Raw genomic sequence first — 25,922 nt, 5'->3', positions numbered from 1 at the left:
AGCAATTATCAGCCAACATCTCCCTTCCCTCCCACAGGAGGACATGGTCCTGCAGTTTTAAAAAGGCTTTACTGAAAGCACAAGTCACACAAATGCACAGGCAACTGAGTGGACCCAGGATTGTTATTTTAAAGATGCAGATACTTGCATACTAAAAACCTGCCCTAAACACACTGAATGTGATTGAGGAATGTACATATAGTAATGTGATTCTATAAGACCAGGTCAATCTTTACGCATATCATGCAGAAGTTGCAGTGCTCACTGGCTTACATGGTCATGACAGGAGTTTGGATATACATTTGCAGACTAGGTAATTATGAGATTCAGTCACACTAGTCTCATGTACTTTCACTGAAAAATCTAAAGACTTTGATTATAAGTCCATATTTCTAAAGACGATTTGAAACTACTTTCTGTGGAAATCGACAGCTTGTCACTGACACTGTCGATAGAACTTAACATTCCAGTGAAATGATGTTTATGCTACATCTAGAACAGGATAAGAGCTCAATCAAGACCTATTTCAGAGGGTCAGCTTTGGAGTTTAGAGCCTCTCAGATTTCCTAACCTTACACCTTTCCTCTCCAACTCACTTTAATGGGGGTCTTGCTCCCGGTGGGCATCCTCCTGACTGCCATGGCAACGAGAGCACAAGTCAAGGCGGAGAAGTAGATGATGGCGGTGAACACTAGGACCCAGGGCAGGGTGCAAAGGTAGCAAGGACCACCGGCAGAGGTGCAGACCAGCACGTGCAGGGCGGAGCCGAGCAGACACAGCAGGTAGAAGGGCAGAGATAGCAGAGACGATGCCAACGGGACTTCTACAACCGCCTCCCTGCTCAACGCCTCAGGCATGGCCAACAGCAGCAAGAAAAGAACCTGAAAAAGACAGAGCGAGAGAGCAGTTTTTGTCAACCCTGTTCCTGTATTTATCCCCCCTTTTTAAATGCTTTCGAAATGCTGACAAAATGACATCATCATCTTTACATGTATGAAGTGATTTCTGCAAAATCTTGAACTTAAAATGTTATGCAGCTGTAAAATATTATATGGCTAAATAAATGTCAGTGGCAACAACATTCTTTCATCAGTCATTCAGACAACATAGTATTCCGATTTTATAGATCTAGACTAAATAATTCGAATTAGACAGGTGTTTCTGCCCAATATTTATAGAGTATATGGTCAGAGAAAGATGAAAGAGAAAAGGCAAATGTCAAGATTTTTTTGTTTGTTAATCTTATCAGTTTTAGATCACTTTATACAGTACTTAAGTTTTCGTTGATTTCTATAACATGGTTGTCTTGATTACCTCATTCGTACTTACAATGCCCTAAAAAGGCACACCGTAGTAACTGCACATTTGATCAAAGGCTATGTTCCCACCGCAGCTGGATTTTTTTCACTCACATGTGACACAGATCTGTTAATTAGATGACAGTGTACACAGCCACAAGCACTTTGAACCTTGCATTTTCAAATCCGATCTGGGCCACTTTCATATGTGGAAATAAATCAGATACATATCTAATTTTTTTTCCAACGTGCCTTCAGTTTGAACAGCCAGGTCAGATTTAATGAGATTTTTTACATCAATCTAACTCAACATTTGTCACTTGTGCGCTTGATTTACTGTGTAATATGCCTGACATGGTTCAAAAACTTTTAATTTCAAGTCATATCTTTTCTAGTTAATAAATTCAGTTCCTTTTTAAGAAAAGAAAAGACAATTATAGGCTCAACAGTTGGGTTCAGCGGTTCATTTGAATTTCAGATAGTAAAATATGCGCATGAAAAGATGCAGAGAAAGATTTAGCCTGTGTAACACTGCTCTTTGCTCATGTCACTCGTGCAACTTTCTATATTTCTCAAACTGTATTAAAACCTAAATTCAAGCATGCCAATGGAAATCTGAAATAGTTACATAGAACAACTCTTACCTTAAATACAGTTCTGTACAAAAGTTTTAGGCACTTAAGATGTTTCACAAAAATTTTTTTCTTAAGATGGTTATTTATATCTTCAGCTTTAGTGTGTCAATAGGAAACATACATTTTAGACTCCCAAACATTACATTTGCAAATAGAAAAGATTAGAATAGAAGAACAGGGAGCCCTGCAACAGATGCCATGGCCCTCACAAAGCCCCCCACTGAACATTGAGTCAATCTGGGATTACATAAAGAGACAGAAGCAACTGATACAGCCAAAATAGACAGAAGAACTGTGGTGAATTCTCCAAGAAGCTTGGAACATCCTATCCACCAAACGACTACAAATAACTTTATATAAAATTACTTCATAAATCTGGTCTTCCATCACTTGCTGATATTTTATTAGACATTCATGAAGTGTCCTATTCGGGTTTTAAAAAACTGCTAATAACAATATGAATAAGTTAATTCAATTAATTCAATTTAAATGTCTAGTTTTGTTATACACATGTGGGTCAGTTAACGAGCGTCGGCTGTTCAGACCAGTGTCTGATATGGGCTGCATTTAAAATATTGTGTAAACAACTGTACAAAAAATTCAGATTTGAGCAGAAAATCCAGAAAAAGCTGCTGTGTGATCGTGATTATCAAAATCGGGTCTCTATGACTGATCAAAATGGAGTGAGACTATTATCCAATGTAAATAATTCAGCGTTGGAATTTAGTTACTGCCTTTTGGCTTTGTATAGGGCAGTATACAAAATTATTAGTATGTTTTATGTTCATTTTTATACTGTGGTTGTTGGTCGTGTATTACGGTAAACATACTTGAGTTGTGCACAAAACTGAGTTTAGACAGCGTGGTCTTTTTTGTGTTTTTGTCGTGACTGGCAGCTGCCAAAGGCAAGCTCCTCTAACATCTGAATGCCATCAGCAGGTATTTTTATTTATTTATTTATTTTATTTTCTCCCCTTTTCTCCCCAATTTGGAATGTCCAATTCCCAATGCACTCTAAGTCCTCGTGGTGGCGAAGTGACTCGCCTCAATCCGGGTGGCGGAGGACGAATCTCAGTTAACGCGTCTGAGACTGTCAATCCCTGCATCTTATCACGGGGCTTGTTGAGTGCGTTACCGCAGAGACATAGTGCGTGTGGAGGCTTCACGCTATTCTCCGCGGCATCCATGCACAACTCGCCATGTGCCCCACATTATAGCGACCACGAGGAGGTTACCCCATGTGACTTTAACCTTCCTAGCAACCGGGCCAATTTGGTTGCTTAGGAGACCTAGCTAGAGTCACTCAGCATGCCTTGGATTCGAACTCGTGACTCCAGGGGTGGTAGTCAGCGTCTTTACTCGCTGAGCTACCCAGGCCCCATCAGCAGTTATTTTGACATGTTGACAAATTGCCTATACACAATGTGTCTTCTAGCCTAGGCTCTAAAAAAGATTTTGAGCAATCTCTGAAGTAGTAGCTGGGAACCATCGATTGATGGCGAATGGCGGTGTGTGTACATTCATAGAAAACAATGGTTTTGAACTTTCAAACGCTGTATGTTGTCTGCCTGCCATGTCCAGTGTGAGACCCCCTTTATGCTTTGGAGAAAACTGCTTCATGAGGAAGTTCATGCTAATCCACAATCAGCTCTTTCTGTCCTTTGTGATGACAGGCACGTAAATCTCACATACTGTGAGATTTTCGATAAAAGGAGTGGAGCAAGAGTAAAGCAAGGCTTTAAGAAGGACGCACACAGCTGTGTCCTTATGTCTGACTCCGACAATGCACCGGCAGTCAAACGCTGGCTTTCAAACACACGTTCCCACTTTTCTTGTCCTTATCCAGATCACTCGCTCACGGCTGTCTCCATTGATGTCTCTATGGGATGTTACATTTGAGCTGTGAATGATGTGTAAAAAGTCACATGAAAATACAAAACCTCTAAACTTTTCCCTCAGAACTTGAGCTTGAGGGGTCAGAATCTGTACTGTCCTGTTTCACACAGAAAAGATGCAAACTGCCGATTGTCTGTGATAAAAGCTTTGTGGAAATCTGATTTAGCACAAAGGGCCAAACGTTAACAGTTGGAGGCTGAATATTAGAGATCAGAGATGTTGTTGAACTCTGGGAAGCAACAGATATTGTAAATATTAAAAAAATATTATATTAAAACCAAATATGAAATTTTACCCTCTCCAACTTCTTACACTGGCCCTTTTTGCAGTGACTTAATCACTCTACAATAACAGGTGGAAAAATACCAAAATTCATTAGATCATAAATACAATTGTAAATACAAACATTATAATAACAATAATAAAATAAATAAATAAACCATGACCTATAGATAGTTTAACATAAATCTCATACATTTTTGCATCATTAAACTCTGATCGTGAGGGACATTATTTAATGTTCCACTATAATTTCAGAGTTTGGACATGATCTTTATTACCACCTGCTAATGCAGGAACTGAGTTTAAACTTTGTGCAAAAAACAGACGTGGTTTTGAAACGTCTAAGCATAATAACATATTGCTCAGGAAAATACCAAACTGCGCTTTGCAGCACTTCATTAACATACAATCCACCAGGGTTGGGAGGGTTACTTTTGAAATGTATTCCACTACAGATTACAGAATACATGCTGTAAAATGTAATTTGTAACATATTCCGTTAGATTACTCAAGGTCAGTAACGTATTCTAAATACTTTGGATTACTTCTTCAGCACTGGTAGATTTTTTCACTTGTTTTGACTATAAAAACTCTGCCAGTACAGTAAGACAAAATATACGTTAAAAATACATTCTCTGAAAAACCTAAATATCTTATGCAGTGTTGTTTCTAAAACAAGATAAATCAAACTGATCTTGTTTTAAGGATTTTTAGATATTTTTACAGGTAAACAATACAAAAATTATCATCAAGAATATGATTTTTGCCCTAATATCAAAGGTCTTACTTGAAAAAAAAGAAATTATGATTCAACGTGAATTTTCTTGATAAAAAAATATGATCGTGCCTGGTAACATTTTCCATCTGAAAGGACTAAATATTAAATGAAACAAATGACAATAAAATGCAAAGTAATCTCTTCAGTAATCAAAATACTTTTTGAATGTAACTGTATTCTAATTACCAATGATTTAAATTGTAACTGTAGTGGAATACAGTTACTTCTATTTTGTATTTTAAATACGTAATCCATTACATGTATTCCGTTACTCCCCAACCCTGCAATCCACCTACAGTTTGTGCGCATAGACCCACAGATAGCACAAACACTCCCACACACACCCACTTGTGCATTGCGCTGGCACAAAAATTGCGCTTAGAATTAGCGCTCTCATGAAAATTTTATAAAACGTAGTGCATGGTCATTGCGCATAGCACTGCGCTTTGAGCGCTCACGAAAATAAAGCCCACAGTGTCATTTCCACATTTCAAATTCTGTATTGAGTTTAACAGAATTATGTGCTGGAAATGATGCTGATGGAAATTAAATTTTTTATGTTTTTGAAATAAAATGGCTAACACCTTCATCTCACTTGTCACACATTTCATCTCAAGCATGCTCTTCACTGACACTTATGTCGATTTGGTTAACAAGTACACTAAAGGGGCAGTCACGCAAGGCTTTGAGCATACCAAATTATTTCACCACAACAGACCACCATGATACATTTTTGCACGTGAGGTCTTCTGTTTTTAATACATAATAAATCACAAAATCAAAATGTTAAAATGCAACAGTGAAAACATGCTGCTTTGAAATATGTATTCTTTGTATACCCTTTGTGAGGAGGGTTTGGTTCAACATTTCAATCTTTTATTAGTCACACGTCTTCCCATCATCCAGATTCAGAGGTAAAAGTTCACCAAACTTTTGTACGTAGCAGAATGAGAAATTTCTTTACATGATCTTGCGTTTCCAGCCTCCTGCATTTGGATGTGTTTGAGTGGAGCGTGTAGGGTGACATCACTTTGACTTTTGAAAAAAAATATACATTACGAGCCAAATTGTTTGGTGTGATGGAAATGATGCAATGTCGTAATTTTTGAAAAATGTATAGAAATCATTTTCACACAATAAATATTGAAATGGTTTATGTTTATGCCACTCTTTGTTTAGATTATCATAATTTTAAACATGTAATAATATTTTTTAGGGATGTCCCTGGTCCGATACCATGCTCATGTACTTGTCCTCGTGCTCATAAAAAAGGTCCAATATCTATAACAGATACTATCTGATGTACAGTACAAATGTCATTCAGTAAATATTCAGCGCACAAGTTAAAAACATGTTATGTTATGTCCTAGTGTTCAGCTGCATTTTAATGAGATAAATATATAGTTTGCATGTGCTGCACGCTTCAAATATGAGCACTTGTGAATGTGTGGAGGCTGTGTTGTGTCGACGCCAGCTGCTTTTTTTTTTTTTTTACATCTCTTTGACTCATCCACGGAAAACATCTTCATGAGCATCATCGCGTGCTCTGTTTGTAGCAGATGACAGCGAACAGAGAGCTAATTCACTTTGTAGCGCGAGACACACACAGCCTACATAATGTATTTATTTAATTAAATAGCAGCATTTTGCGGTTTAATAATCACATTGGTTTAATAACCACATTTTGATAATAACATTTAAATAAACTGTTGATATGAAAAAAGAAAAAAGAAAGAAAAGAGCTGCTATAACTTTGCCGCTTCACTCAAATTGAGCTGAAAATGCCCCAACAGTTCTACAGTATTTGTGGAGTTAAACACTCAGTTCTTGCTGTTTAAACACCCAGTTTCCTATAGATGACCGTATATTTTGTCTTCTTTCATTTTCCATTAGGACCATTAGATTGGGAATAATTTAGGATTTTACATCAATTATGATATTTTACAGATCACAGAGATTATTGTTATCACGTCTCTCTAATAATTTGCCCCACAGCTGCTGTTGGCTCCATTTAAACTTTTCACAGAGCAATCACACAAACTCTTTGTTGTCTGTTTGTCTAAGGGGAGAAACATGTATTGTTAATTTATTTGGAATCGGCCCTCAAGGGACAGGCAGAATCTCAAAGCTGCCAATGGAATCTAAATGATGCACTTTGATGTGCTTAACCCCACAAGAAAAATTCTTATAAAATAGTTTTAAAAAAAGACCACAGTACCTTAAAAAAGGCCTGTACATTATACTAGATAAAGGTAGTGAAAAAAAAAAAAAAACACATTTAAAATTATAATTAAATGACAGCATCCTTCACATGTAATTAAGAAGTAAAAACAGTGTGAGAAAAGTGTCAGCATAGAAAATAAGCGTGTTCATACTTCCTGTCAGATCTAAAAGGAATAGTTTAGCCAAAAATGTATTTACTCAGCCTCATGCCATTCCAAACCCTTTTGATATTCTGTGGAACTCGAAAGGAAAAATTTAGCAGAATGTCCTAAATGCCCTTTTCCATTACAACAACAGTGAATGGGGACACTCATGAGTTCCAAAAATTACATACCGTATATGTTAGGTCAGGAAAATTAAAAACACTCATTTCTGTGATTAATACTTCACTGTTAAATGTGTAAAACAGATAATTAATTTAATGCAGTATCATTTGTTTTTTCACTTCCTGAAACTGCACAAATGTTTTTTCCCCACTTCCTGTGGCTAGCATTGGCATATTTAAATGTTCAAGAGGTGCATACTCGACTCGGCAGCACATCCTAACACAGAAACTGATTGTGTGAAGCAGTGCACACTTATTCATTATGCGCAATGCATGCCTCGGGCATAATAAACACGGGAACAGATTTACTGTACAGAGAACGGAGACTTCACAAGCAAATAGTGAATCAGGTGTGGGAGAGCAAAACCACGTGAGAGAGACCCAGTGTGTGCACAATAGAGACTGAAGGACCTGACCATTCAGCAAGCTGCAGACAGGTATACTTGTAGAGACTGAACGGCAGCAAGAGAAAATTATCATTTTGAGATTTTAAACTTCAGCAAACAAAACTTCAGCATTCAGTGTTTTATATCTGTATGTATAGTGTCTAATAATGTATACTTAAGTTTCTCTTGCCAATAAAGTTGATCCTATTATTTTTATATATATATATATATCCCCTTTTCTCCCAATTTTTGGAATGCCCAATTCCCACTACTTAGTAGGTCCTCATGGTGGCACGGTTACTCACCTCAATCCGGGTGGCGGAGGACTAAGTCTCAGTTGCCTCCGCTTCTGAGACCTTCAATCCGCGCATCTTATCATGTGGCTTGCTGTGCATGACACCGCGGAGACTCACGCTACTCTCCATGATCCACGCACAACTTACCACATGCCGCATTGAGAGCGAGAACCACTTAATCGTGACCACGAGGAGGTTACCCCATGTGACTCTACACTCTCTAGCAACCGGGCCAATTTGGTTGCTTAGGAGACTTGGCTGGAGTCACTCAGCACACCCTGGATTCAAACTCGCGACTCCAGGGGTGGTAGTCAGCATCTTTATTCACTGAGCTACCCAGGTCCCACTTGATCCTATTATTAAAAAAGTCCACTGGACAAAGGCTGAAGGCATGGCTTGTATCAAACATTTATACCTGTAAACATTTTTCTAACTCTTTCTGCCAAAAAAAAAAAAAAAAAAAAAGATACCTGAGCAATTTAACGTACATATTTAAATGTATAAAATAAATAATGACTAACCAATGTCTAGCAAGTTCTTTAAGACAAAGTATAAAGTGAATAAAAAAAAAAACTTTATTTTTTTATGTTAGTTGTATTGTACTGTGTACCATTATTATTCATGATCAATCGCAGAAAATGTATTTTATTATTACTTTTTTATGGATCCACAGCTCAACTATATAAAATGTTTAATTAATTTTACAGATATACAGTATGTATACTGTATACTATAGTATACAATATACATACTGTATATCTGTAAAATTAAAGATTTTATATAGTTATACAGACCGAAAGCTGTTCTTTACAGAAAATCTTCCCCCCTAAAATTTCATTCTCACTTTCACATATTCAAACTTACATGGCCCGATTGTTTACAAGACACATGTGAATCAATGGCATTTGGAATTATTAACGTCAAACCTGGTGTGACGCGTCTTCACAAGGGACATATTTGAGTATAAAGAACGAAGGGAAGGTTTTTATGAGTAAAGAAGTAAATTTAAGTCTTCTCACTTTGAAAATAGCACATAGTCAAAGAGACTAATTTCTTGGTCCATTTCTGGTATATTTTGTCTTTTTTAGAGCTTGATAGCACCCTTCCCCTTTCACTGTCGTGGTATGGAAAAGTGCGCCCAGGACATTCTGTTAAAGTCGTACTTGTGTGTTCCACAGATGAAAGAAAAAAAAATGAAGTGCTTTTTTAGGAGGAAATACATTATAATGCTACTTTTCTACACATACCATTTCCCAGGTGCGGAGAATGAATGAGATCACCACAGTTGATTTGTTTTGTGCTCCTGTGAGCTAAAGACCTTTTCCTGCCACAGTTCAACAGTTGTATTTGCTAAGTGCAATCTATTATTGAAGTACTAGTCTTCAAGGAGTCAGTACTTCAACCAGTCAATGAGATCTAAAGGACAGTGTCACTGGAAGAGGAACCTGAGAATGTCAGAATGTTTGAGGACAGCCAGGAGGTCAGATGAGATTGAGAGGTCTTGCAGATCTTTTCTCAAAGGGGACTGGATGAAAGATGTTTATTTGCTGTGGGTCAACTGGTTTGTATTTTTGGCTAGACTTGTCTAGACAAGTCATTGGCTGCTGTTAAAATAAATCCTAAGACTGTAATACACTCGACACCCTAGCTTTAAAGGAGCCATATGATGAAAAACAGGACTTTTCTTACCTATTCAAAATATAGTTTTCTTTATTATGCAGACATACACAATGTTCATAATGCAAAGTTCCCTCCTCATGTCCACCCAGAAATGGTCACATTATTGATGTCACAACCATGCGCACATTAACATATGATCACCCATATTTATACATGACAGCTATTTGATATTTAACAACTTGGCCAACCCTGAAGAATGACTGTGTGAACTATGCTAGTTAGCAAATCAAAACGGAGGTCATTATATATAGAAGATTTAAAGGCATAGCAGCAAAAACAGTCTGTTTCAGAGAGAGGGAAGAAAATAGTTGTGTAAAACTGAATTCTGATGTTTTTGGTGCAAGAAATCTTGATTAACTTCATAAGTGAATGTCAGAAGAAAATAAAGTGATACAAAAGTGTAGTACTTGCCATATTTAAAGCCATGTAATACAATAAGTGGGATAATGAGCAGTCAGACTCTCAAATTGGCAAAATACACACCAGCAGAACTCAACTGCAAACGGGAGGTGGAATTCAGCTGTTTTTAGACTCCACATTTTATTTTCTCACATAATAACATAATTTCAACGCAAATCAATATTTCATCTCCATTTGATTATTAATTTGTAGGGAGCTGTGTGATAATCAGGATGATATGCAGTCTATTATACAGTCATATCTCTTGCTTTAATGTTTTGATATGTTGACATAAATGAAGAAATAACTCTAGCAGTAACATTTCTATTGTGAGACAGTTGCTAAATGTCAAAACTTAGTATTAGACCTTTCTAATGATGTATAGTTTGTCAGGATTATATAAGAATTGTATGGTAATAACATGCAGATAATGGAAACAATAAAGATTGTAAGGCCGCCTGCAATCTGCAGGTGGAAAGGTGCTAAAGAGTGTGAATTTAAAGACGCGACTATTACAAGAGAGTTTGACTGTGTTTCTATTACATTAATGTAAACTGCCATTAATTACTGTGTTAACTATTGGCAACATTTTTAAAAACCTTCATTACCTACAACAGTAGCCTAAAACACATTTCATTAGAATTGTGGAATAATAAGATCAGGAACATGTATTAAGAGAGTAAATGTACTCTATTTTCATTTCATTACTGTAAGAAATAGGAAACACAAGAAAAGCACTTCCAAAACTTGAATTTTGAATACTGTCAGAAGTAAGGCCAAATCTCTCCTGCTTTTCAAACAACCCATGCCAAGCTGGATGTGAACTCTGCCGTGAGGGATTGATTGTTGATTAGAGAGAAGAGAGGGACCAATTAAACTCATAATGAGTTGGCAGGGTGAGAGGAGAGGCTGCAGTCCTTCAAGCTCAGACATTGATCCTCCTTCACGGCAATGACCACTGAACTCTCAAATGGCATCACACTCCTAATTACTATAGCCCCAGTGGAGGATAAAGACTAAATATTGTAGAGTAGACGACTTTGGCGTGAACAAAAGCAAGGCAAGTCGTCATTTTTATTTGTATAGTTTATAAATAAAGATGTGAAAGTATCCCAAACAAAAACAAAACCAGAACCAAGAACTTAACTAGACCATGAACAAACAAACAATGAAGAAAACCATGAAGACAGCATTACACAATCACAATACTGGGGTTGCAGATTATGGGGGACCAGAGGGCAATGTAGACCACTGTAGGGGGGGGGGTGTCGGCGAGGCGGCAGGAGACCATGGGGGGTCCGGTGAGGCAACAGGAGACCAAGGCGGACCAGGAGACCAGGGCGGACCAGGCGAGGTAACTGGAGTCCACCGGGGATCTGGTGGACGGCCAGAGGACCACAGAGGATCCGGCGGAGGAGCAAAGCAGACCAGGCGAGGCGGCAGGTGACCTCCAAGGCAACTGGAGACTCAGAGGGCAACTGGAGACTCAGAGGGCAGAACTGCTGAGAACCACTGGATTGAAGGCGGAGCCGCTGAGGAATTGGAAGGTGGAGCCGAGTTGCTGGGGACATGGAGGGCGGAGCAGCTGGGGCCTCACAGGGCTCGGAGGTAAAGGCGGCCAGGGATTCACAGGGCTCTGACGTTGTGGCGGCTATGATGGGGGACTCAGCCGTGGTGACAACGATTGGGGACTTGGACATGGCAGCTACCATAGAAGAGTTGGCATCCTCATCCGCCACTCTCACAGTAAACGGTGAACCACTAATACGCAGGGCAAAATCAGTGTACTTAGTAAGAGTCCAATTGAATCCACCTCTAGGCATCCTGGAGCAGACTGGCTCATTTAAGGCCACACAAAAAAGGTCCTTGAGGGCAATGTCATTAAAGTCCACCAAGTGACAGTCCACAAAAGTCCACAACATAATCCTCTATGGGACAATTCCCCTGACAGAGACAAATGAGGCAGACTGCTGGGTTCATGTTGGTCGGTCTCTGTAACATTACAGGCAGGCAGGAGACGAATACAACGATGATGTGAACCCAAGTGAAGTTTATAAATAAAGATGTGAACGTATCCAAAACCAAAGCAAAATTTAACTAGGCTTGACTATAACTATGACCATGAACAAATAAACCATGAAGAAAACCATGAAGACAATTTTACAAAATCACAATACACGACAAAGGACTATGGCAAGCATGAGGGTCTAAATACACAAAGCTGGGTTAACAACATTACAAGAAAACCAATTAAAGTCCAGAACAAATAACATGAGAACTAGTGACAGATCTCAACTGATAACAAGATAACAGGACTAATAAAACAAGAACCAATGAGAAGACAAGACTAATAAACATAGTGGAACAAGAGGGTCACATGACAAACAGGGAAATCACATGACATGACAGGAAACAGTGAACATGGAAACTAAACTTCAAAATAAAAGACATGACATAATACATTAACAAAAACACATAATCACGCTGCACTGCAATAGAAAATTCTACTGTAATGTCTTTAAGTCCGATGTTTAAAACTAAAGGATTTTGTATGAACTGTAAGATTAATAATTAAGTGTCTGAGTCTACTGTATCCGAGTGTCATTCGCTCAGAACCACTGAAAACACGTCAAATTTCAAAACTTTCAGTGGACAAAAAGACAGATTTTATAACGCTTCATTGGCATTACAACTGACACCCAGGTACAGACTGAAATGTAATTTTCCCTCCTCTAAAACATCATTCAGATACTAAATGAGCATGCTAACAAATCGAGCCAGGTTTGATGTCACTGACAAAAAAACGCCATTGGTTTTCACGTGTTCTAACCGAACATGTTTGAATATGCAGAAATAATGACTTTCATTTCTTCCTGAATTTGAGAGAGTAGGGTGACTGAAGGTTGAAATAATGTCAATATAAAAATATATTATATGTACTGAAATAATTGCAAATGAAACATACACAATGTTGCTGAAATGAAAGGGGTGATGGCTTGCCATTATTTATTATTTTTATAAGTTCCTTGAGGTTATAATATTAGTAAAGTTTTTCACACAAAAAAATAGTCTTATATATTTGTAAAACATGATCATTTTCCACCCTCATTCTGACCCTCTGTCAGAAATGCTCGGTTTTGGTGCTGCTTCTCCTATAAGGCTTAAAAATAAATGGTTGGCTCACTGCTCTTGACTGACCTGCTCTCCCATTGCCATCTCAATGCTCAGTGCTGCTGAGCACATGCCTGTTTAAATTTTGTATGTCAAATGCAGAGAATAACCCGATCATTTTTAATCTATAACACGTCTCAAATTCTCAAACTATCCCTTGTATATGGCACTCACCTGCAGTATGAAGATCATGGCCATGATCATGGAGTACATGTCGTATTTGCCCAGTTGCTTGCTGAGAGCTGAGCTCATGGCCTTCAAGGCCTCCAGATACTGTTTAAGAACCTTCTTGCCCATGTTGCTGAGAACCTCTGAGGTGTTTCCCTCTAAATAGAGCTTCATCCAGCTCCCGTGGGACTTCTCCGCCACACGAAACAGCTCGTAACCATCCTCTGTGAGAACGAGAGAGAGAGAGACAGAGAAGGTTGAGAAAAAAATAAGTATGGGAAAATGTATAGGCTGCCAGTCATTATCATAAAATAAATATCAGGACCCCAGGAACACTTATAGGATAGTTCAACCAAAAATGAAAATTCTGTCATCACTTACCATCAGGACTTTTGATCTTTTGTGGAATTCAAAAGGAGATGCTGAATGTTAGCCTCAGTCACCATTCACTTTCATAGAATCACACACACACACTCACACACACAATGTAAGTGAATGGTAACTGAGGTAGAATTTCCCTAACATCTCGTTTTGTACTGTATTTAACAGACTAAATAAATTAATATGGTTTGGAACAACATAGAGTTGAGTAAATGATGACAGAATTTTCTGAGCGAACTATTTGTTTAACCCCTTAAACTCTGCAGGTCCAGTGGGCTGGGCCAGTAGTGTGTAATAAGTTTATGTTTAAAATGTAAAAGTCCCTGAATACATTAGTAGTCATACTATATACGGTACCATCTGTAGGCTTAGAATGTGAACTTTTACACAACTCCATCACTTTTTCATTTGTTACTTAAACTAACAAGATAAGACCTGAAAGCATCTGTGTCGCAAATGAGCCCCAACCTGTGGTCATGAGTAGAGAATTTTGTTTTCTTTTTTCAAATAAGCACTAAACAGACTCGGCATATATCAAATGAAAGCTCTCGTTCTCAAGAATGTGCCTATGTAATTTATTTTGTTGCCATAACACCACATCAAATTATTTGAATGATTATCAAAAGAATCACAAAGTAAAATATAACAAATATGATATATATCATCGCAAAATTAAGCTTATAGTTCAATCACAGGGCAAAATATTCGACAAAACTGTCACCTGCATTTCACATCTGCATGTAGTGATGAAAGGTGATAGAAGAAAATGTATTTTTCATAGTACTTGCTGCCATCTAGTGGAATAAACTAAAACACTTTTTGCCAGGACATAGAGCAAACTGAGCCTGAATCACAGGCTTTCAAAGACAGGATAAAAATTAAATAAAAAGAGATATGAGAAGTGGAGTGATATGAGAAACATGAACCTATCACAGTTACCTGGGATAACAATTAATTATACAATTTAGGCTCATTACACAAAACTATCTGACCACTGAATTCCAAGATTGACCAATCAGAATTAAGTATTCTAGAGAGCCATGCAAAAAAAATACATATTTTAAAAAATGATAGACAGAAAACTCAGAGAGAAAGTGTTATGAAGACTCCAGGAGGAAGGCGTTGCATAAGAAGTATGTGTCTGGTTTTAGTGATGTGTTTGTATTTTACAGCAGAGAGAGGCTGAAAGCCCTCACAGCAGGATCTCAGTGAGCTAACAGGTTCGTCTGCCTGATACACCCCAGATGCTTCACCACAGGAAACCTCTGTCTCTATGTCTCTCTTTCTTCTGTATCTCTGCTTGCTTCTAAGCTCGGATTCTGCATTAAACCGATGATATGCTATCTGATAAAACTCAACTCTGGTAAAACCAATGTCACACATACAACGATAGATTCACAGTCAAGGGCAAGCTAGTCGCATGTACAGTTCGCTGTAAAATTAAGACTCTCAAGGCACTATTTGAGGTTCCTTTGATGCCTTTTTGTTCTCTGAGAAACATAGACTGGAATTGATAACCACATTTACTTACAGGTGTGAATTTTAAATTGTCATGTTTATGCAACAGCTTACAGTTACTTTTTCAGCCCATTGGGTCTGAAAGTATTTTTCTCATGAATTTTTTTCCCATAGGAATTTCATTTAAAAAAAAAAAGAGTTGTAAGCCATGAACCACACCGACCAGCACCGAGGTGCATCACAACATTACTTTGAAGCAAAAACATATTTAAAAATTTCACAAAAAAGACAAAGGTACAAGGCTGTGTACTTAACGGTTTTAATGAGGGAATGAACAACAATCCCATGAAGCATTGCGAATGATGAAATTTAATTAAAGATGATGAAAAATATAAAACTACTGATTTTAAGTTATTGATTATAAGTACAGAATCAATACATATAACATTTATTACAAAATATTCAGATATGCAGTATGCAAATATATTAGTAGTTTGAGAACCCATACAAAAAAAATCTAAACTAGCCGCAAACTTGCCACAAATTTGCTGCTCGTTATTTTCACATGCAAATGAGCTTGTGATTCGCCGCAAATGTTTGCCAGATGTTTGCAGCTCTTCACCGGTAGTGGTGAACCTTTGCAGCAAACCTTTGGAAACAATGGACAGTTTGCCGCAAAGCTAATTTATATGTGAAAATGATCTGTGGCGAATCTGCATCAAGTTTGCGGCTAGATTGCCATGAACTCTCGATTTTTGTAAGGGAGGGTAGGCAGACCGACTCGATTGCACCATTCACAGTGCATCATGGCGGGCGTTGTTGGCTGCAATTCTCTGATTGGTGGATCTTTTTTAAGAGAATTATGCTATAAAAAAATTAAAAAAAAAAAAAAAAAAAATATATATATATATATATATATATATATATATATATATATATATATATATATATATATATATATATATATTTGTTTTAATAACGCAGACTTATGGCTTCAACAGATGGCAAAAACTCTTTTTTCTGTTGTACCAGTAAATAAGCATACTGTAAGTGAATATATTTGCATCACTTTTACACAATCTTTATGATTAAAGGTGCTGTAAGTGATTTTAGCGTTCTGAAGCTTTCACGTGACTGAGCCGTTGAATTAGCCATGACTCCTCATTCCAAAACCCCGCCCTTTTGAGACCAAAACCAAGCAAAAGAGCAGAATTGTTTGTTCCTGTGGCTGTCAAATTCAACAGTGGCACAAAAGAGCCCTCAACTGGCAAACATTATGAATCATAGCTTCAATGATCCACTTCAAATGAGAACGAGCAAAATTATTGACAGGTGAAAAGCGTCAATGTCCGTGGACTCATTTTTGTTTGCTGTTTACAAAGTCTACAGTTGTCACAGAAAACGTCGAGATATCTCAGGACACATATTTCATTAATATCTTTAAGGGAGTAGGAAAAATTTTTGCATTGCCTTTAAAAGCAAGATTTTACATTTATTTGCTTAAAATAGTCATTATCTTTACATTAGTTGACTAGTATTTAACAAATTAATATGAATGAAATGAAGCACTGAAATTGTAATAATTTTGCTAAATTATTGCTTTCCATCATCTTTCATGTGGACACGCTCCTTCCAACATCATCTAGAATTCCAAGTTCCCACTTGTAAATACGATTTAACAGTCATCCATGCACTCGGAATTCGGAATTATGATATTTATGACTTATCTTGAAGGATGCCTTTGTGACTTTGGTATAGAAATTAGACACTTCACCTTTAAGTATGAATTGTACAACTGCATTGCACACTTGCAATGTGTTGGCCAATTTCACATCTCAGTTTGCATACTTGAGTCACACGAATGAGCATATTAATGACCATGCAAAGTCGTATTTAAGTGGGAAACTCTTAATTCAAGATGTAACCGAGCTGCAGATGTTGTGACGCTGAAATGGGCGTGTTGACATGAAAGATGATGGAAAGCAATGATTTTATTTAAGTTATTTCAATTTCAGTGCTTCATTTCAATATTAATTTGTTATTGCGTAGAGTATGCTTCTGGCCAAACACATGCAAGCATACACAAACAAAAAAACTGTGGGGCACACCATTCAGCTCTACTAGAAACTCAAACAGTTGTACTTAACATAATTCATGTTAAAAATATTTTAGAAATATGTGTAACCCGAGTAATGTAATTGTGATGCAAGAATTGGATATGAGATATTTTTCATCAAAGTATATAAACTCAGCAAAAAAAAAAAATGTCTTCTAACTTACAACTGCTTTTATTTTCAGCAAACTGAACATGTGTAAATATTTGTATGAACATAAAAAGATTCAAGTTTCACAGACATGTGATTAATAGAAATAGAATAATATGTCCCTGAACAAAGGGGGGGTCAAAATCAAAAGTAACAGTCAGTATCTGGTGTGGCCACATGAGGGATGAGGATGTCTTCCCTATAATGCACAGCGGTGAGATTGCCTGCAATGACAACAAGCTCAGTCCGATGATGCTGTGACACACCACCCCAGACCATGACGGACCCTCCACCTCCAAATCGATCCCGCTCCAGAGTACAGGCCTCGGTGTAACGCTCATTCCTTCGATGATAAACACGAGTCAGACCATCACCCCCGGTGAGACAAAACCACGATTCGTCAGTGAAGAGCACTTTTTGCCAGTCCTGTCTGGTCCAGCGAAGGTGGGTTTGTGCCCATAGGCGACGTTGTTGCCAGTGATGTTTGGTAAGGACCTGCCTTACAACAGGCCTACAAGCCCTCAGTCCAGCCTCTCTCAGCCTATTGCGGACAGTCTGAATACTGATGGGGGGATTGTGTGATTGTGCGTTCCTGGTATAACTCAGGCAGTTGTTGTTGCCATCCTGTACCTGTCCCACAGGTGTGATATTCTGATATACTGATCCTGTGCAGGTGTTTTTACACATGGTCTGCCACTGTGAGGACGATCAGCTGTCCTTCCTGTCTCCCTGTAGCGCTGTCTTAGGTGTCTCACAGTACAGACATTGCAATTTATTGCCCTGGCCACATCTGCAGACCTCATGCCTAAGGCACATTCACACAGATGAGCAGGGATCCTGGGCATTTTCTTTTGGTGTTTTTCAGAGTCAGTAGAAAGGGCTCTTTAGTGTCATACGTTTTTATAACTGTGACCTTAATTTCCTACCGTCTGTAAGCTGTTAGTGTCTTAACGACCGTTCCACAGGTGCATGTTCATTAATTGTTTATGGTTCATTGAACAAGCTTGGAAAACTTTGTTTAAACCCTTTACAATAAAGATCTGTAAAGTTATTTGGATTTTTACAAAATTATCTTTAAAATACAGTGTCCTGAAAAAGTGACGTTTCTTTTTTTGCTGAGTTTATAATATGTAACGCAGAATTTTTTACTTTAAGGTGCTATGTAAAAACGAATTAAACTTAATTTAACACCTTATTTCTACAGTATAATTTATTTTTTAGAAAGACTAGCTAGCTACATTTGAAATCACAGAAATGAGGAGCCATCATAGTCTTACCTGTGCTTATGTCACTGCACTGTAAATATATGTAAATATATGTAAAATATACATATTGTAAAGTTTTTCTCCTGTCTAATATATATATATTCTGTTCAAATGATGTTTGATATTAGGAAATAACTGGCCTTGTTTGCCTTCAGATATTCCTAATGATTTCTTAAATTATTAAGAGCCTGATGAATGGAAAACAATATCTGTTATGGAGCAGGAAACAAACATTGTCACTAGCACAGTCCAAATTCAGTAAAGTGTCCAACTCATGGGAACAGTCAGAATATTATAAATAGTCTTGCTGAATTTATTTATGGGCAATATTTATGAAAATATTTGAGGTATGCAAAAGTCTAATAGATTCAACCTAATAGATTAGCATTTTTAATATAAAACAAAAAGGTTTTTGTCAAAATACCACAGTTACTGTAACTGCCGTAAAATCATGATACATTTTAGTAAGGGTGAAGATATGAAAAATCTTTATTTTGGCGTATGTCAGAATAATCCAGCAGAGTGGATCCCTTGTGCGAGTTGTTCTGTGATGGCTCGGGGAGTCGGGCTACACTTACACAAAAACCAGCTTCCGTCGTCCTGTACAAACACGCGTCTCAGATGAGAAGCATTTTTAGTATGTATAAAGCACAGGACGCAAGATCAATATCATTAATTTTGTTTCGCAGGCTCGAAATTTAATTTGAGCTGCCACACATGCAGGAAAAATCCTGTATTAATTACTATTTTTCTCCCCTTTTCTCCCCAATTTGGAATGCCCAATTCCCAGTGCGCTCTAAGTTCTCATGGTGGTGTAATCTGGTGAATCTCAGTTGCCTGAGACAGTCAATCTGCGCATCACGTGGCTTGTTGGTGCGTGTGGAGGTTTCACGCTATTCTCCGCGGCATCTACGCACAACTTACCACACGCCCCACCGAGAGCGAGAACCACATTATAGCGACCACAAGGAGGTTACCCATGTGACTCAACCCTCCCTAGCAACCGGGACAATTTGGTTGCTTTGGAGACCTGGCTGGAGTCACACAGCATGCCCTGGATTCGAACTCGCGACTCCAGGGGTGGTAGTCAGCATCTTTATTCAATGAGCTACCCAGGCCCCAATGACTAATTACTTTTTAATCACAATCAACATTGGGTGTACTGCTCTCTTAAAATTCAGTCTTCCATAAAGCAAGTGGGCAATATTAGCCACAAAAAAAAAGAAAAAAAGAAAAAAAGAAAAAAAGAAAAAAAAAATACAGTACGAATGCATCCTTTGAAAATCTGGATGAAAAACTGAAATAGTACAATTTTTTTAACGTATTATGAATTGAAATGCACTAATTCTAATCCTGTATGTTATCTAGGATGGATTGTATGTGGATGTAGTTTTTCACACACTCCTTCATACTTCATGAAATCTGTGGAATCTTTAATATTCTTTCTCAGAATAGTTTTCCTGAGGCTCTATGGAGCATTGTTAATCTGTCTCCCTTGGTGAACATTAGAGATGTTAGGGTGATAAAACGAGACACGATTTGCTGCAAAGATCATGTAAAGTACGAGGAAATGTGATAAATGGGACAATTACTTTGAATTAGCGCTGAAAAAGAACAAATACATTTTAACATGAACCCATTCTCTTATGAATGAATTCACTTTGCTGGCACATTAATCCATTCTCATAATTCAACTAATCAAGTCTGTGATTAATCAATTACTCTGAATTAAATCATGAATCCATGTCAACTATATTATGACAGTGAAACATAGCATTATTACTGAAGTATAAGGCAATTGTCATGCCTATTAGAACAATGATATTCATAATCCCATTACAGTCATATAGAATCCATGGCCTTTCAATATGTGTTCTGACAAAAGGCCCCTTCTCTCTAACACACAGTGGTGTCTGATTAATAGTGAAAGTTTAATCAACAGCATTTAACACAGAGCAAGAAAAATCCTACGGATGGATGGACGGATGGACTGATGGAGGGGTTAATGGATGGATGGATGGATGGATGGGTTGATGGATGATGGAAGGATGAATGGATGGAAGGATGGATAGAAAGGTGGATGGAAGGAGGGGATGATGGATGGATGTGTTCATGACTTTAGAAATCCACCTTTAGCTGTACACCATGTGAGCACCTTTGGCAAACTAATCCTGATGTATTAACTAATCCAGGGGTGTCCAAACTACAGCCCGCAGGCAATCTGCAGCCCAACGACTGCTCTGATGTGGTCCACAAGATAGAATAGATATCGATATAGAATAGTCCACAAGAATAGATTTTGGCCCGCTGTTGATACATTTTATGAAATTAATATTCTGAACACTTAGTGTCGCCATCACATGCAGCCACATTTCACAACGCATCATCTCCACTAGTGCGTTCTCTTTTGTTGACACCAGTTTCATTCATTGGAAGAGTTCAGGAGTTTGGAGTAAATGGATGAAGCGACATGCAAAAAGATGATGCAATTGTGAAAGGTTTGCTATCAGGTTAGATAATTTGCTCATGTACTCATTCTCGATAAAATGTCTCTATACCACCACACATCATACAACTGTGTAGAGCTGTTGTTGTGCAGTGTGAGCGGCCACACCAAGTTTATTGAGTGCACACGGAGACACGCTAGCCAAGCACACTTTCTTATAACGTCCTCTGTAGCACTGGGAAGTTTAATTAATTGTAGTGATTTGGTTCGTTCTGATGTTTCATTGAAACTTGAAAAATGATTCATGGACTTCCCAGCGCCATTTGAGAGTTTGAGAAACTCGTGCATCTCTCCGTGTACTGCGCGCGCTCAATTTGCACTTGCGCGTCAACCAAGTTAAAGAGAGCGCAATCATTTTGATCAAGTTAAAATCAAAACTATAAATAATATTTGTAACAGAAGTAACAACAGAACAAAAATTATGATTGAATTACTATTATATAAAGAGTAATTCTTTGAATCACATCATAGCAGGAATATATTCTGATTATTATGATGTATCACACCCAAAACTGCTCAGTAACAGCTCTATGTGTCCCTATCTTTGCAGGGACACTGAATGGGCTTGACAAAATCCAAACACAAAATCCAAGGGCACTGAAAAGTAACAAGCTCTTACCCAGTATAATATAATATATTATATAATATAGTATAATAATGTTACATTACTGCATTGTCAGAAATGAACTTTCAATAAAGGGGCTAATAATTGCCCACTGGATTTCATTTTCAGGAGCATTTTTACGTTTATGAGAGCATTTTTTCGAAACATATACAAATGTACTGTGTCGTTCTTTTATTTAAAACATATTTATGTCAGAATGTGTAATGGTACAATTAAAGTAGAATTTAAAGGATTATATCAGATGGTATGAATAAATAATAATAACAAAACAAAAGAAAAGAAACAGTTATTTTTATTGCACTAACATTTAGAACTTAAGGGCATTTTTTTCACCTTTGGGGGTATTTTTGCCCCGAGCCCACCTTAATTTCTGATCCAGCATCACTGTTCAACTACAAGTGTTCCTGGAGAGAAAAATATCCCTTATTAACACAAAATGTCATTAAAACTTGTATAAAATTAAGCATAGAATATAAATATGATGCAATAGTGACAATCTAGTTGCATCTAGCTTTTTTTTTTATTATTATTATTATTACAACGATGCTGCCCGCAACACCTTATTCCTTTTGCATCTGACCCCAATAGAAAAAGTTTGGACACCCCTGAACTAATCCATACAACTGATGACGAGTAGTGTGCAAATTTAGATTTTTCACCATTATCTATCTATCTATCTATCTATCTATCTATCTATCCATCCGTCCGTCTCTTCGTCCATCCGTCAGTGTGTGCACTTTCATTGGTAAGGGCATGTGTAAGTGTATCACTTCTCCTTTGCATCTGTAACAGTTTTTGTCCCTTATGTTACCAGAAATCTGCAAGTCTAAATGAATGACTTTCACTTTGTGGATGCAAATGGTTGTCAGTGTGAACACCCTTAAGTCCTCAGTGTTGTACTGCAGTGCAAGGAGGTACCAATTAAAATTCAGGCAATCAATCAAGGATTCTGCCACACCTCCTTTCAATGTTACCCTTCTCAAACACACACACACACCTCAATTTCAAACACACAAACTTTGAGTTTTGTTTGTATCAGGGACAGATCGGACTAGTGCTGACACACACAGAAACATACAGGAGAGTAGCAGAGCTCTTCAAACACACTGCAGCATGCAGCAGGACCTGTGTATGTGTGTGTGTGTGTGTGTGTGTATGTATATGGGGAGGTATTGTCTACAGAGGGCATTGTCTCTGCATCTGGCCAGTGCAGTACTCACAATGATCCTGTCATAATGACGGATGACTTCTCACACACCACATCCTCTGAGTCTTCCTCAGATTCAATTAGAAACTTTTTCAATAAACTTTTAAATTAATTTGATTGTAGTAATTTGTGCTGATGATCATATATGAGTGTCAGGTGAAGTTCATTCAGAATTATCAAACGGAACATCTCCAAGACATTCAGTATTCACACAACTTTTGTTGAACAATGGAAAATTATATATATATATATATATATATATATATATATATATATATATATATATATATATATATATTATAATTTATTTCTTATTTTTTATTTTTTTATTTCTGAGATGAAGATGATGGACAACCATGGCCAATATATTAATCATAACATATGAGATATAAGGTAATTTGACTACAATTTAGTATACTATACTTTAAACATTTATTGTTGCATACTGCACACTGTTTCATATATTGTAAAAAAAACAGTATGCAGTATACGCGCATACTACATAATTCAGAGTAAGCAGCACACTAGTACTGTTTCCAAATATAGGCTCTGCTTCAAAAGCACACACAAACACACACACTGAAGCCTGTCTGCAAAGACACACAAATAGAAAAGCGTGTGGACAACTCTAGTGTTACTCTGGCTTCTGCTGTATGTTGCATTTTAATATGGCAAAGTCATAAGCTACAGCTCTCTGTATGATACCGTGGGAAACAAGGTTATCTAGTCTGACATGTTGTTTTCAGGTCAAACAATGAAAAAAAGCTGATGAATGATTCTTCTCTTAATTACAATAATTCAGCGCCAGTTTAATTAACTGCTTCATTAGGCTGCAAAAGCATGATGGAGAAGTTTCTACAGCCTAACAAGAGAAATAGAGAGAGAGAAAGACATGGAGAGTTGAGGTAATGTTTGCTTGTGCATTATACAGCAATGAAAGAAAAGATAGAGAAATACTCTGAGGAGAGTGTTGACCTTTAATGATATGTTACACTACAAGCCAAAAGTATGTGGGCACACAAACCCTATGTACTTGTTGAACATCTAATTTCAAAACCAATTGTATTGATAGGGTATTGGTCCACAAGTGACCAAATAAATGTCCTAATGCCCGTAGCTTGTCGTAGACAAGGCTGATTAGGACAACAACTCACATTTACATGGAAGTGCTTTTCTCATTAGTCGCTCCATTGCATTGCACCTGGTTCCCTGCCCCAAACGTCAGATGAAAAAGTAAACTATAGTAACATGTTTTACATTTTGGTCACCCTGTAATGGTTCTGTAATGGACAACTGCACATCCAGCCTCAGTAAAACCACACATGAATGGAATTTCCCCAGTTCAGTGAGTCAAGGAGCTCCACTGATGTCGCTGATTTTATTAAGAAGTGTAAAAACGTCCTTACGCTCAGACCACTAATTGACATGGAGCTTTTAGGTACACTCAACGCTGTTCTTAAAGGCCCAGCATGAAGCTGGTGGTTAGCCGCCCACAGCAAGATCTCCAATTGGGGAGAGTTTAAAGTTGCTTTCCTTGAAGAATTCTTACCCACTGACTATCAATCTGAAATTGAGGAACAACTCCGCTCACATGTACAATCACCCACACAATGCCTGAGGGACTTTGCATATGCTCACGGCACCCTATGCTTGAAGTGGACACCCGATATATTAGAAGAAGAGATAGTGTGGCGTATCCTTGAAGCTTGTAATCCCAGGTTAGCTAGCAGCCTACATGTCATTGTGACCACTGTGGAATAGGTGGTTAAGATTGGCTTTCTGACAGAGAGGGACTGGAGTTACTCCAAAGATTATTGAAACCGTGTACAACAGACTAACTCTGCTGATCGCACTTCCAAAAAGTACGCCAACAAACTTGACCATTGTCAGGGCCTTGGACGCGATGCTGACATGGCCTTAGCGCTGAGCGTTCCAACTCTTCTGGTGGTGCCGGAGAAGATCCGTGGTCGCAAAGGATATGCTGTCTTGGTTACTGGATGTACATTCACACTGATGCGTAATACCCTATGGAACAACATAAAAAGGGCAGTCACTGTTCAGTTACTGAACAGAAGTGACTGCCAGAAGTTCATCATGGCTAATGAGCATGAAAGTAAGGCTATAGGGAAGACCGTCTTGCTCATCACTCTCAATGATACACATTTCACTGTAAACATCTATGTGCTGGCAAACAGTTGTACCTGCCCTTTCTCCTCAGCATAGATTTCATGTGCACAAAGCAACTTACTTTCAAGCCACATCTGGAAAGGTATGTAATGCCAATAGTACAGGTGCATCTCAATAAATTAGAATGTCGTGGAAAAGTTCATTTATTTCAGTATTTCAACTCAAATTGTGAAACTCGTGTATTAAATAAATCCAATGCACACAGATTGAAGTAGTTTAAGTCTTTGGTTCTTTTAATTGTGATGATTTTAGCTCACATTTAACAAAAACCCACCAATTCACTATCTCAAAAAATTTGAATATGGTAACATGCCAATCAGCTAATCAACTCAAAACACCTGCAAAGGTTTCCTAAACCTTCAAAATGGTCTCTCAGTTTGGTTCACTAGGCTACACAATCATGGGGAAGACTGCTGATCTGACAGTTGTCCAGAAGACAATCACTGACACCCTTCACAAGGAGGGTAAGCCACAAACATTCATTGCCAAAGA

The 25,922-nt window shown here is 37.8% G+C and overlaps 1 protein-coding gene across 1 annotated transcript in view; it reads right to left on the bottom strand.

Moving 5' to 3' along the window:
- pigg (phosphatidylinositol glycan anchor biosynthesis class G) overlaps positions 1 to 25,922 on the bottom strand; it is a 239,435-nt gene that overhangs the window by 102,264 nt on the left and 111,249 nt on the right. Inside the window, exons 7-8 of the mRNA XM_051658543.1 lie at positions 13,544 to 13,761; positions 597 to 881 (exon numbers count right to left, since the gene is read on the bottom strand). Of these exons, the coding sequence (XP_051514503.1) occupies positions 597 to 881; positions 13,544 to 13,761 (503 nt within the window). The remainder of the gene's footprint in view (positions 1 to 596; positions 882 to 13,543; positions 13,762 to 25,922) is intronic.

Source organism: Myxocyprinus asiaticus, chromosome 27 (genome assembly GCF_019703515.2).
Source record: "Myxocyprinus asiaticus isolate MX2 ecotype Aquarium Trade chromosome 27, UBuf_Myxa_2, whole genome shotgun sequence".
NCBI lineage: Eukaryota > Metazoa > Chordata > Actinopteri > Cypriniformes > Catostomidae > Myxocyprinus > Myxocyprinus asiaticus.
The sequence above is the reverse complement of the archived record's forward strand: the minus strand, read 5'-3'. Positions and strand labels throughout refer to the sequence as shown.